General features: G+C 39.5%; 1 protein-coding gene across 1 annotated transcript; it reads left to right on the top strand.

Moving 5' to 3' along the window:
* The first annotated feature begins 4718 nt into the window (after positions 1-4718).
* Positions 4719-11672, top strand: LOC102702923 (aconitate hydratase, cytoplasmic). The gene is made up of 20 exons (XM_006650954.3): positions 4719-5178; positions 5258-5365; positions 5755-5915; positions 6442-6534; positions 6869-7054; positions 7149-7310; positions 7728-7872; positions 7946-8088; positions 8168-8224; positions 8302-8381; positions 8467-8542; positions 8859-9044; positions 9313-9380; positions 9454-9572; positions 9647-9768; positions 9991-10089; positions 10201-10680; positions 10787-10885; positions 10967-11209; positions 11283-11672. Exons 1-20 carry the CDS (start codon positions 4917-4919, stop codon positions 11349-11351), a joined length of 2958 nt encoding a protein of 985 aa, XP_006651017.3. The 5' UTR covers positions 4719-4916; the 3' UTR covers positions 11352-11672.
* The last annotated feature ends 1137 nt before the right edge of the window (positions 11673-12809 follow it).

Below are 12809 nucleotides of genomic sequence, written 5' to 3'. Positions count from 1 at the left end.
TGATAATTCAGCTGGAGGGAGAGAGAGGGAGAAGGAAATGCAGCCACATGATTGCCTCAACTGCGTGTCTCATCATCAGAAGATGATAAATATAGCCAAGGAGAGTCAGTCGCCTGTAGCGCTACAGGGAGGTGTCCGCGTCAGTTCGGATGATCCGTGTCTTTGCTTTTACTAATTCATGTGATGGATTTAGTTTATTCAGAGATTTGTGCCAAGAAGGAAGAAGGGAATAACACTTCTAGCAACAAGTGGGTTTTCTATCTACTGTTGGTGCATTATATATGCCTGAATAAAGTGGCCCGTAGTACAGCTATGTGGTTAGGACTAATGAATGAATAGGCGGGCCGTGCAAGAACCAAGCCTAGTTGTAGACTAGTGGACCATTGGTCACCTTTTTGTTTCCAAAATTTACAGGCCACACATGTACAAAAGCCCGTGTGTCGAAAAAATAGGCCCAAATGCTCAAGAGATATATTGGGCCCGATTGAGGAGCTCCCTTGTCTCTAGAGTTAAGAGTCTGGACTCTGGAGTATCGTGCAGAGCTGTCAGTAGACTTGAAATTTGAAACCAAATAGTTTTACGTTTTTAAATTTTGAACCTATTTATGTTAATTTTATGAACAAATCCCGTAAAGTCATTGCTAAAGTAAACCTTTTGGCCGATCGAGATGACCGGAATAGTTACTTACAACACCAAGTCACGGTTTAAAAATTTTAAGTAGCATGAGGGAGGTCATGCCAAACCGACACACCGACGAAGATGGTCAAGAGTTTCAACTATATATGCATGATCAAATTTATCATATAGTTATAGATTTCATATGGAGTATCATAAAACTACCGATTTAACCGTAAAATTATCTCAAAACTGCCTGATTAATTAACTACCAATTCAACGTATCAACATTGGCAAGGTGTTTTTTGCCATATTAACCTTAAATATGTAGTTTGGTAATAATTTTGGTGTTAAATCAATATTTTTTGTGATCAAACGTTTTAAATATGTAATTTTGAGACAATTTGGTTAAAATGTAGGTTTTATAAAATTTACCTTTTTTATAAATGTATCTTAACCAAGAAAGAAACAGAGTCCCACATACTAGCCTCTCTTTTCACACCGATCTATTTTTCTTTTGAACTAATAAACCATGCTTGATAAAAGAAAATATGGGGAAAATCTTTTAGGTTTCTTACCTTCGGATTTGCATCACGATTCATGTTCCGCCCGTTTCTCCAACTTGAGAACAATAGAGTTAGTATTTAGATTTCATGGTTAGGGGAGGGGTGAGATGAGAGAGCTTCCCGAATTTAAAAGGGTGGCCGTGAGAGATGACAACGCTCCATTGTTAGCGAAGAGGATGTCAAGATCCCAACCAGCCAGGAGGCGGGACGACTGCAGCTACTAGTAGGACACAGGAAAGACGACCCAACGCAGGCACTTGCCGTCGCCGGGATTTGGGAGGGCCTTAGGCCTGATTTACTTTGCAAAATGTTTTTTAAAAGCATCAAATCAAGTTTTTGACATCTATTTAAAGTATTAAACGTTATCTAATTACAAAATAAATTTTAGATTTTACCTGAAAACTGCGAGACGAATCTTTTGAGTCTAATTAATTCGTCATTAGCATATATTAGTTATTGTAGCATTTATGGCTAATCATGTTCTAATTAGGTTTAAAAGATTCGTCTCACGATTTCCCGCATGACTATATAATTAGTTTTAATGTTCATATATATTTAATAATTTATTTAGATATCAAAGATTCGATATAATGTTTTTTGAAAAAAGTTTTTAGAACTAACAGGCCTTACTTGTGTCGTTGGTACCTCTCCAGGGGCAGCCGGCAGGCCATCAACACCAACGTCGGGCTTAGGATGATGCGTTAGCGAGAAGATCAGAAGACGGGGAGAAGAAGATTAGTTATTCCCTCCGTATATCACGTAGTTGCTTCTTTCGCATGCTTCGTCGTCTGGTTTATTTAAAAATTTTGTACAATTATATAAAGATGTGATAAAATATATTTAGTAATAAATCTGTTCACAATAAAATAAATAATAGTTAATATTTTTAATACGATAAATAATTAAACATATATAAAAAATTGACTACGTCGTGTATTAAAATACGAGAGCAATACTGCACAATACAAATCGCAAAACGACGTAGGCGTTCAAAAAGTTGAGATTAGGAGCCTTTTCTGTCGGGCGTGGTACATACGGTCATTTTTTTTTCCGAAGCACACCAGTCTATTCAAAAGCACACCAAATCCATGATCCGGATGTTCATGACCGTCCTTTTCTGATTTGCTACACCCGACAGCACAGATTAGGAAAAAAATGTCAACGTTGAGATAAACACGGATACCAACCTGAACATGCCGCAAGAGCCACAGACTACGAGTTGAAAAGATGAAGACGTACGTATCGTCGTATTGCTTGCCTTTGCCACCTACAGAGGCTACAAGGCCACAGCTACAGAAGCTACTGCTGTTCCAATAGAAGAAGAACTGTGCATATTTTTTTCCCCCTTTGACGTTGCATTCACGATCACGACTTGAAGGCTGGCTTTTCGATGCTCGAATGCCATGGGAGCAAAAGGTCAACGCTGGACTCCAGGTTTGTTGGGCCATTCTAATCAGGAATCAGAACGCAGGAGAAGCGAAACGAGCTTTGATCTCTCCCCAGTCTCCCCTATTTTTCTTCTGCATTTCGAAGGGAATCGGTATTTGTCTTCCAGTAATGCAGAAGCAAATAATGCTCGCGGGGGGAATCTTTTCGTTTAAAAAAAACTAGGGGAATTAAGAACGGGTTATCAATTGAGGCAAGGCAAATGATATGACATTCGCGCATGTAACCCCATTATTATGCGTACCTGGAACTTGGAAATGTCGCTTTGTTGTTTCCTTATTATCCAGGGGCTCATGAGTATTTAATATAAACTGATAATAAAACTAATTACATAGATAAAGACTATTTTATTAGATAAAATTTTTAAACCTAATTAAGTCACGATTAGCAAATATTTACTGTAGCATCACATTCGTTAATCATGGGCTAATTAGGCTTAATAAATTCGTCTCGCAAAATAGTCCAGAGTATATGGTGTTTTTATTAATAGTCTATATTTAATACTTTCTAATTATGTCCAAATATTAGATGTGACATGACTAAAAGAAAGTCCGTAGGAAACAAACAGGCCGCTAGTCTGATCCGTTTTCACGCTCGAGCAATCCAAATCTCATACAAGCACAATTACGAGCGGATCGACCCTCAATCACAGGTCCACAGCGCCATTCGCTTGCAAACAAGATGATATAATTTTCTCTGCCTGCACCTCTTTTTTTTTTGCCTTTGCAGATAGTGATGGTTTTTGGACCAAAATGTTTGCTAACACTTGGTGCAGCACCAAGAAGAAGGCTATTCAACCTGAAGTCCTGAACACTGTAAATAAGCGCCGCAGGGAAGTATATTCCTTTTGTAATTAGGAGCAAATGAGGCAACTACATACCATTTTTAATTTGTCTGCGATATGGAAATTAATACATGCAATCCAAAATAATGTCATGCATTCCATCCGTATTTATTATGCTGATATGTTTGACCATTTTGTTTATTTAAAACTTTTATACAAATATACGAGAACATACGTTATAATTAAAATAAATTTAGTAATAAATTCAATTTTTTTTCAAATAAGATAAATAATAAAATATGTACTTAAAAATTAATAGTGCCATCTATTAAAATAGGAGGGAGTATAACATATGAGTGCATATCATTAATCTTAGACACAACGGGTAAGACAAGAAAAAAAATCTTGCCATCTATGAGCTTCAATAGTTAGGAAGAGAAGGCTATATAGTATGGTTTAGAATGTTATTGTGTGGGTATGATTTGCCCACTTATGGCTATTTACAAAGAATTCGTCGGTTCAAGGATGTTGGTGTGCGTTAAATGTTGCGATTCAAGTTTTGGTACACCCAACTTTCTGTCAAGAAATATCTAATTTATTATTAGCCACTTTCATAGCTTACTGCACCTATTCCAAAATAGAAACATTACTAAGGTTAAGAAAGAAAAACGAATAAATGATAGTGAGATGATAGATATGTGTACAATAGAAATAATTTAGAATGAAATAGATGATAGACAAACAGTAACATGAATATTAATAAAAACTTATGTTTTAGTATACAATTTAAATATAAAAGATGCTTATAATTTTAAACGAAAAACGAGGAGAGTATTAGACAACATATATTCAACCATGTGATGATATACTAATTACAATTTTGTGACTGTACGCGAGATGCATCAATGTCATCCAAGACCACGGAAGAGCGAAGATACAAGTCCGTGAAAATGGTCGAACCCCGGACTCGTTCAGCAAAATGGTTGAACCACAGGACTTTTTGCTCAGTGATCGTACTACTACTCCTTCGTTTCAAAATAAATCAATTTTTGCCATACTGTTTGTCTCTTTACCTTATTTAAAAAAAACTTTGTCTTATTTAAAAAAACTTTTCAAATAAAACGGACGATGAAATGCTACACATGGAAATTAAAAAATTGATTTTTTTTAAGTACAGAGTGATATCCTCCTAAATAAAAGATCTCAGAAGGTTTTTCCCAACGAAGAACCCGTCCCCCCCCCCCCCCCCCCCCCACCCCCCAAATCGCGTGAGCCGATTGGCCCCGGCTCCAAGAAAGAAAGAAACACCAAAGGCGAAGAAGCTTCATCATCTTCGCTGCCCACCGCGGCGGCGGACCCGTGCAACCCGCGAGGCCAACCCTACGCCGCGCCGCGCCTGCCCACCACGCGTCTCCCCGGAATTCGCGGCCTTCTATATAAGGCCCGCCATTCCCCTCCGCCCGCCCCCACCGTCTCTCTCCTTCCCCCGCTATCGCTGACCAGCCATGCCTCCCCTCACGAGCGCGCTCCTCTCCCGCTCCGGCTCCTCCTCCTCTACCCGCATCCCCGCCGCGGCGGCCGCGGTGATCTCGAATCCTGCTGCCGCGGGGGGCGCCGCGTCGGCGCCGTCGACTCCGCCCGCCGCCCGCCAGCCCAGGCCCCCCTTCGCGTCCGGCCTCGCCGGCCGCATCTTCGGCGGCCACCGCGCCGCCGCCCGCTCGTCGTCGTCCGCCGCTGCCGTCTTCGAGCGGCGCTTCGCCTCGGCGGGTGGGTGGCTACGACCTGGGATTTAACCTCGTCGCGTTTTGGTCGCGCCCTCTGATGGTGGTGTCTGTTGTTTTGGCAGCAACCAGGAACTCGTACGATGAAATCCTGACGAGCCTCGCGAAGCCGGGAGGCGGACCGGAGTTCGGGAAATACTACAGCCTGCCGGCGCTCTCCGATCCGCGGATCGGTGAGTGTTTTGATGTCCTCCAGTATTTTTGGACGCCCTGATCCACTGTTTGGTGTTGGATGTGTCTGATTTGGTTTAATTCTTAGTTCGTGATGGGTGAATTGGGAATTCAACGATGGTTTGACGCTTTCATGTCTTTGTGTGTCGGTCAATCATTTGTGAAATGGACGAATTGTTTCGTTTTGTTCGGGGCTCTGACATCCTTTTATGTTGGATAGAGCGTAATGTGGTGGTGAAATTTGGAAGTTTAGATGTGTTCAGATCAGGAAATTGTGATGCATTTGTGTTTCTCCTACATAAAGCTTCTCTTTTGAAGGTTTTAATCTGCCTCTGCTGCTGAATTATTAGAGCAGCGATGATTTGATCCATGTTCTGGTGGTTTTGATCAGAGCGACTCCCCTACTCGATAAGGATTCTTCTCGAGTCCGCAATCAGAAACTGCGATGAGTTCCAGGTCACCGGGAAGGACGTTGAGAAAATCCTGGACTGGGAGAACAGTGCACCGAAGCAAGTCGAAATCCCATTCAAGCCAGCCCGTGTCCTCCTCCAGGTAATCAGTCCTGGCATCGTCTCATGCTTTTTCTTCCACTTTGTTCAATTGCTGTTGATGGAATAATTGTGAGCTGGAAAAAGCTTCAGTCAATAGCCTTTGATGACAGGAATATTGGAACTTAGTTCCCACTTTCATATGAACCTATCCTTTCAAGAAAGTGGAGTTGCACATGGCTTATCTTTTGTTCGTTTTTATGATGTATGATTGCTACTGCCTGCAATGTTGTTTAATGATAGATATGGACACTAGAAGGCAGAAGGTGCTGGTGGCTGTACAAACCTACCAACATGCCCGTATTATAATTCTTGTTCTCTGGACAGCAATGAAAGTCAATCATTCTATTTTAATCTGGCATGTGGCTAGGGATAGTTAGATATTTTGCCTTATTTAAATCTGATGTTACCTATTCAGATGAGGTGTTGATGCGAATGTACTATGCTTTCTCAGTAGTTATATCTGAGTTGTTGAAGCTACCTTGCTGATGACTCACTACTCTACTTTTTACCTGATTTATACATTATAGGATTTTACTGGTGTTCCAGCAGTTGTTGATCTTGCGTGCATGAGGGATGCTATGAGCAAACTTGGCAGTGACCCAAACAAAATTAATCCTCTGGTGAGTCCATAGTTCAATGCATATAATTACAGGATTACTACCCTCTCATGTTGGTGATTTCTTCAATATATATGTGTATGGCATGCATTCTGCAACTTTATCCATCTGTATGCTACCTTTGATATGTAATTTGCATTAACCTAGTCTGTTTTCATATATTATTAGTTGATAGCCTACTTTGTACCTTTCCTGCTTTATGAAGCTATGTGTTTTAGCACAGTTCTGGTCATCTCCTTAATTTAGCTACATGCATTTATTGAAAACATTGGAAAATGGTGCTTGTGCTTTTGCTGATTTTACTTGATGCACCTTTCTCCATTTATCTCGTTTGCAGGTACCTGTGGACCTTGTTATTGATCATTCAGTACAAGTTGATGTGGCAAGATCAGAAAATGCTGTTAAGGCAAATATGGAGCTAGAGTTCCATCGTAACAAGGAGCGTTTTGGATTTTTGAAATGGGGTTCAACTGCTTTCCGTAACATGCTTGTTGTTCCACCTGGATCAGGAATTGTGCATCAGGTATATGATATCAAAGAAACAGTCATTTTGATATTTTTCTCAAATATATCCAAGGGAATAAACACGATAAACACTAACCACATGTTTTTGCTAGGTGAACCTTGAATATCTGGCCAGAGTTGTGTTTAACAATGGTGGGATCCTTTACCCTGATAGTGTTGTTGGAACAGACTCCCATACAACTATGATAGATGGTCTTGGTGTTGCTGGATGGGGAGTTGGTGGTATAGAAGCAGAAGCTGCAATGCTTGGCCAGGTGAAAAATAATTGTATGGCTAGAAAATTATCATCTCTAATACCATGCTTTCAATGAAATACGGTGTTTGAATCAGGGATGCTATTTTTTATTTTAAAATTACAAAACAAAATGGTGATTGGTTTTATATGTCATGTTACCTCTTTAGCACACATTTAGCTTGTCATGCATTTTGTGTTCGGTCATGGCTCACAAATTCTTATTCTTTGATTGTAAACTGTAATATATGCCTGCATCAACATATCACACACCGTAATCCCAATAGTATGTGATAGCCTATTAGTACAATAGTAAATACACCTGGCCCTTCCGAGTATATTATGTATGAATCCTTTCCCACCACTTTGTGGCTGCTTCTGCCCATTTGATTTGCCCACTTATCGCTATTTTCCATTCTAAATGTGCGTCTTTCTGCAGCCAATGAGCATGGTCTTGCCAGGTGTTGTTGGTTTCAAGTTAACAGGAAAGCTGAGGAATGGTGTTACTGCTACAGATTTGGTTCTAACAGTAACTCAGATGCTTAGGAAACATGGTGTTGTCGGAAAATTTGTTGAATTCTATGGTACTCACCATTCATATCTTTTGATGCATCTCTTTCTTTTGATAGCATCTCTAATGCCATTTCTCAATTCCAGGGGGAGGCATGAGTGAACTATCACTGGCCGATAGGGCTACAATCGCGAACATGTCACCAGAATATGGTGCAACTATGGGTTTCTTCCCAGTTGATGGAAAGACATTGGACTACTTAAAGCTAACCGGCAGAAGTGATGATACTGTAAGTTATAGGAAGTTATCTTATTGAAATTGCATCTTACATTTTCTTGTATCTAGTTCTAACCCATTTGTCATTCTAGGTGTCCATGATAGAGTCTTACCTGCGTGCCAATAAGATGTTTGTCGACTACAACCAGGTGATTTCATTTGTACTGTAACAGTATGTTTTTTGACACATAGTTTTTCTTTATTGATGCCCTTTTCCTTAATGTAGCCTGAAGCTGAAAGAGTGTACTCATCTTATCTGGAACTTAACTTGGAAGAGGTAGAACCATGCTTGTCTGGACCAAAACGGTAATGACGTAATGTACTTGAATAATTCATAATCTTGGCATATGTTTAGTCACATTAGTAATAAACTGAAGGACCAAATCAACAGGCCTCATGACCGAGTGACATTGAAGAACATGAAGTCAGATTGGCTTTCTTGCTTGGATAACGATGTAGGATTTAAGGTAAAGATTTACTGTGCAGATAACAACATGGCTCTCCAACTGCTCTTGTGATATACTGATCTATATGTGCGCTATGTTGTTGTTTATGTGTTGATATTAAATGAAATTGATGGAATCATCGTTTAATTTACTTATTTTTTTTATCACATTCTGTTTTGGTAAACAAATTATTTTTTTACTGAAATGTTGACAAATGATTCGAGTCTATATTTGTTCTGATATTACTTAGAATGCATCGCCTTTTCCTCCTTTATGTTCTATCCTCACTACAGCCATTTTGCCTTTATGTTCTATCCTCACTACAGCCATTTTGCAGGGTTTTGCTGTCCCCAAAGAATCACAGGGTAAAGTTGCTGACTTCTCGTTCCATGGGACACCAGCAAAGATAAAGCATGGTGATGTTGTAATTGCAGCTATAACCAGTTGCACTAACACATCAAATCCTAATGTAATGCTCGGAGCTGCTTTAGTTGCCAAAAAGGCTTGTGAATTAGGCCTTGAGGTGAACCACTTTACCTTTATTTCCAGCTTGATGTCCTTGGTTAATTTTGTCTCAAGTATGCATATGTAGTTGAAAACAAGAAAAAGAACTCATTCTGTCGGTTCATATGCTCACTTCATTCCTGTTGGGATGGATTGACCATATTTCCCTTGTCATCTCATTCCATTTTTCTGTTATTGCCAATGTAATGCAGTGAGTTATTTGCTCTTCTTGACTTCTGAAAACCAAAGGTAATTGCTTTAGTTTAACACTTATTGTTTTTAATCAGGTTAAGCCATGGATTAAGACAAGCCTTGCACCTGGTTCTGGAGTTGTGAAGAAATACTTGGACAAGAGGTAGGTATTGTTCATTAAATTCGACGTTTCTTATTTTATCAACCTTAGTTATTCTCTTTGTTTGTCCTTGCAGTGGTTTGCAGAAATATCTCGACCAGCTCGGCTTCCATATTGTAGGCTATGGTTGTACAACCTGCATAGGAAATTCTGGGGAACTTGATGAAACAGTATCTGCCGCAATTGCTGAAAATGGTGAATTTGGCATCATTAGCTAAAAAAATGTGTAAACTTGAGAAGCACATTACTTACTTTTCTCTTATTTTTAGATATTGTTGCTGCTGCGGTGTTATCTGGAAACAGAAATTTTGAGGGACGTGTACACCCATTAACCAGAGCAAATTATCTTGCCTCTCCTCCATTGGTTGTGGCTTATGCCCTTGCTGGCACGGTAAGATAAACAGACTTTGTTCGAGCTAATATATGCCTGTAATTTTAAACTAAACAGTTAAATTACTGTACTATTATATCCATATACTCCAAAAGCAAACCAAAGATGTGACTGCTTTTATACATCAATGAGTTATCGTTTTGACCCATTAGTTAGTATTTACTCGTCAAACAAAACGTGAATTTCTGCCCAACATTCCCTAAACTACTGGATATGCTGCAGGTCAATATTGACTTCGAGAAAGAACCAGTAGGCATCTCAAAAGATGGGAAAGAGGTTTACTTCAGGGATATTTGGCCTTCCACTGAAGAGATTGCCGAGGTTGGCACCACATCATTCACCACATTCCCTTTCCTACTATAAATCTATACTTGCCTATGTAAAACGGAGGATTTCATATGTGCTTCATGCTGGTGCTTTCAATTTTGGTAGGTTGTTAAGTCAAGTGTGCTTCCTGACATGTTTAAGAGCACATACGAGGCAATAACCAAAGGAAATCCTATGTGGAATGAGCTGTCTGTATCAGCTAGCACTCTCTACCCATGGGACCCGTCATCTACTTACATCCATGAGCCTCCTTACTTCAAGGATATGACAATGACCCCTCCTGGCCCACGGCCTGTGAATGATGCGTACTGTCTACTGAACTTTGGTGACAGTATCACAACTGATCACATCTCACCTGCTGGAAGTATTCACCCTGACAGCCCAGCTGCTAGATATCTGAAGGAGCGCGGTGTTGAAAAGAAGGACTTCAACTCATATGGTAGTCGGCGAGGAAATGATGAGATCATGGCTAGGGGAACTTTTGCGAACATTCGCCTCGTGAACAAGTTCTTGAAGGGAGAAGTTGGGCCCAAAACCATCCATATACCATCAGGGGAGAAGCTATCTGTTTTTGACGCTGCTACGGTAATATACATGCACTTGTAATCCAAATTTGCATTTTAATTATACAACTGTATGTATACTAATGCATTCTGAAACTTGATTTCCCATTTTTATGATCTTACCACAGAAATACAAGAATGAAGGACATGACACCATTATCCTAGCTGGCGCTGAGTACGGCAGTGGAAGCTCCCGGGATTGGGCTGCAAAGGGTCCAATGCTACAGGCAACTTCGATTCCATCACAATTCCTTCAGCAAGGTCACAGTATTTCTCACTAATGGATGTACTTCGACTTGGTGATACAGGGAGTCAAGGCTGTGATTGCTAAGAGTTTTGAAAGGATTCACCGCAGCAACCTTGCTGGTATGGGTATCATTCCTCTATGCTTCAAGTCAGGGGAGGACGCTGACACCCTTGGATTGACCGGCCATGAGCGTTTCACGGTTCACCTCCCTGCCAATGTGAGTGACATCAAGCCTGGCCAAGATGTTACAGTGACAACTGATAACGGAAAATCCTTCACTTGCACACTCCGCTTTGACACTGAGGTATGATCTTGTCTACAATGATTCAATCTTGCTGTTGATGCTGATGCTGATGGATTTGTTAATTACTGTTCAGGTGGAGCTTGCATACTACGACAATGGTGGCATTTTACCGTACGTCATCAGAAAGATCGCCGAGCAGTAGAATCAACGCTCAGGATTGCGATGAGGCGAATCGTAGTTGTAAACAGTTTGATTAGCACACCATTTTTGAAGAATACCTTGAAATAACCTGAGATATCTGCAAAGAACTCAGAAATTTTGTGAGCTGCTACACTTGTACACTGTCACGAAAAAATGCGGCGCTAAATGACGCTGTGGGATCATAACATTTCACTTGAACACGTTGCCAATAATTTTCCGACAGTTGCAACTGACGAGTGCACATTTGCTGATCATTTTGTTTCATGTAACACTACATTAGTCTTGAAGTTGTTAATATTGTTCCAGATGGAAATTGTCATCATTCCACGGCAAAAATTGTAGATTTCTATTTTTCCGTATTAATGTTATATCAAGTATGGCTGACGATATTAGGAGCAGGTACGGAGGTTTATTACAGCGGATGTGATTGTTTGAAAAAAGTTAAACAATATATTTACAAATAAAAAATAATTTATAAATAAAACTTGTATATACATGCTCTTAACGATCTAAAAATTAAGGCTAAATAATAAGCTATGATTTAAAAAATCTCACCTAAAATATAATATAAATTTAAAGTTAAAAATTAAAGTTTTGACTAATAAATGTAAATTGAGACGAAAAGATAAGGTTGAGTGTGTTTGGACCAGTCAAATTTGACCAACATATGCCTGCATTTGGTTTGTCGTGCTATCAAACCTTAGCATTTGGAGTGGGTGAACATATCTTTGCATATGGACAAACTTCATTTGCAATATAATAGGACAATAATAACTTGTGTTCTTTTCAATTAAAAATGAAATATTATCTGATTTTAGAATAAATATTTAGTAGTGTAAGCGATGGAAGATAAGATAATAAACTTATATATAGTAAATATTTTTATAAAAAATATACCGTTTATCAATGGAAAAAGGCGTGTGCATAAGCTAAGAAAAACCTGAGAATAATCTAGAGAAATAACAATCTCAGTAGGGTAGAATAAGTGTTGCTACCCTTTAATTGAGTTTTGTTCGGTGGTGTTTAGATTGGGAAAATTTTTGGAAGAAGTGTCACGTCAAATGTTTGATCAGATATCGAAAGGGGTTTTCGGACACGAATGAAAAAACGAATTTCACGGCTAGCCTAGAAACCGCGAGACGAATCTTTTGAGCCTAATTAATCCGTCGTTAGCACATGTTGGTTACTGTAGCACTTATGGCTAATTATGGACTAATTAGGCTCAAAAGATTCATCTCAAGATTTCTTTCATAACTGTGCAATTAGTTTTTTGGTTCATCTATGTTTAATGCTTTATTTAGATGTCTAAAGATTCGATGTGATGTTTTTAGAAAAAAATTAGGAACAAAACAAGGCCTTAGCTATAGTTATGTGCTTGTTCGGCAGCCATTTATTGGGCTGCGGTTGGGGCTACCACCGGTAGCCATGATTGTGCCCACGGACACTTAGCACCACGTAT

This window comes from Oryza brachyantha, chromosome 3, assembly GCF_000231095.2.
Source record: "Oryza brachyantha chromosome 3, ObraRS2, whole genome shotgun sequence".
Lineage (NCBI taxonomy): Eukaryota > Viridiplantae > Streptophyta > Magnoliopsida > Poales > Poaceae > Oryza > Oryza brachyantha.
This window is presented reverse-complemented; position numbering and strand designations above follow the sequence as displayed.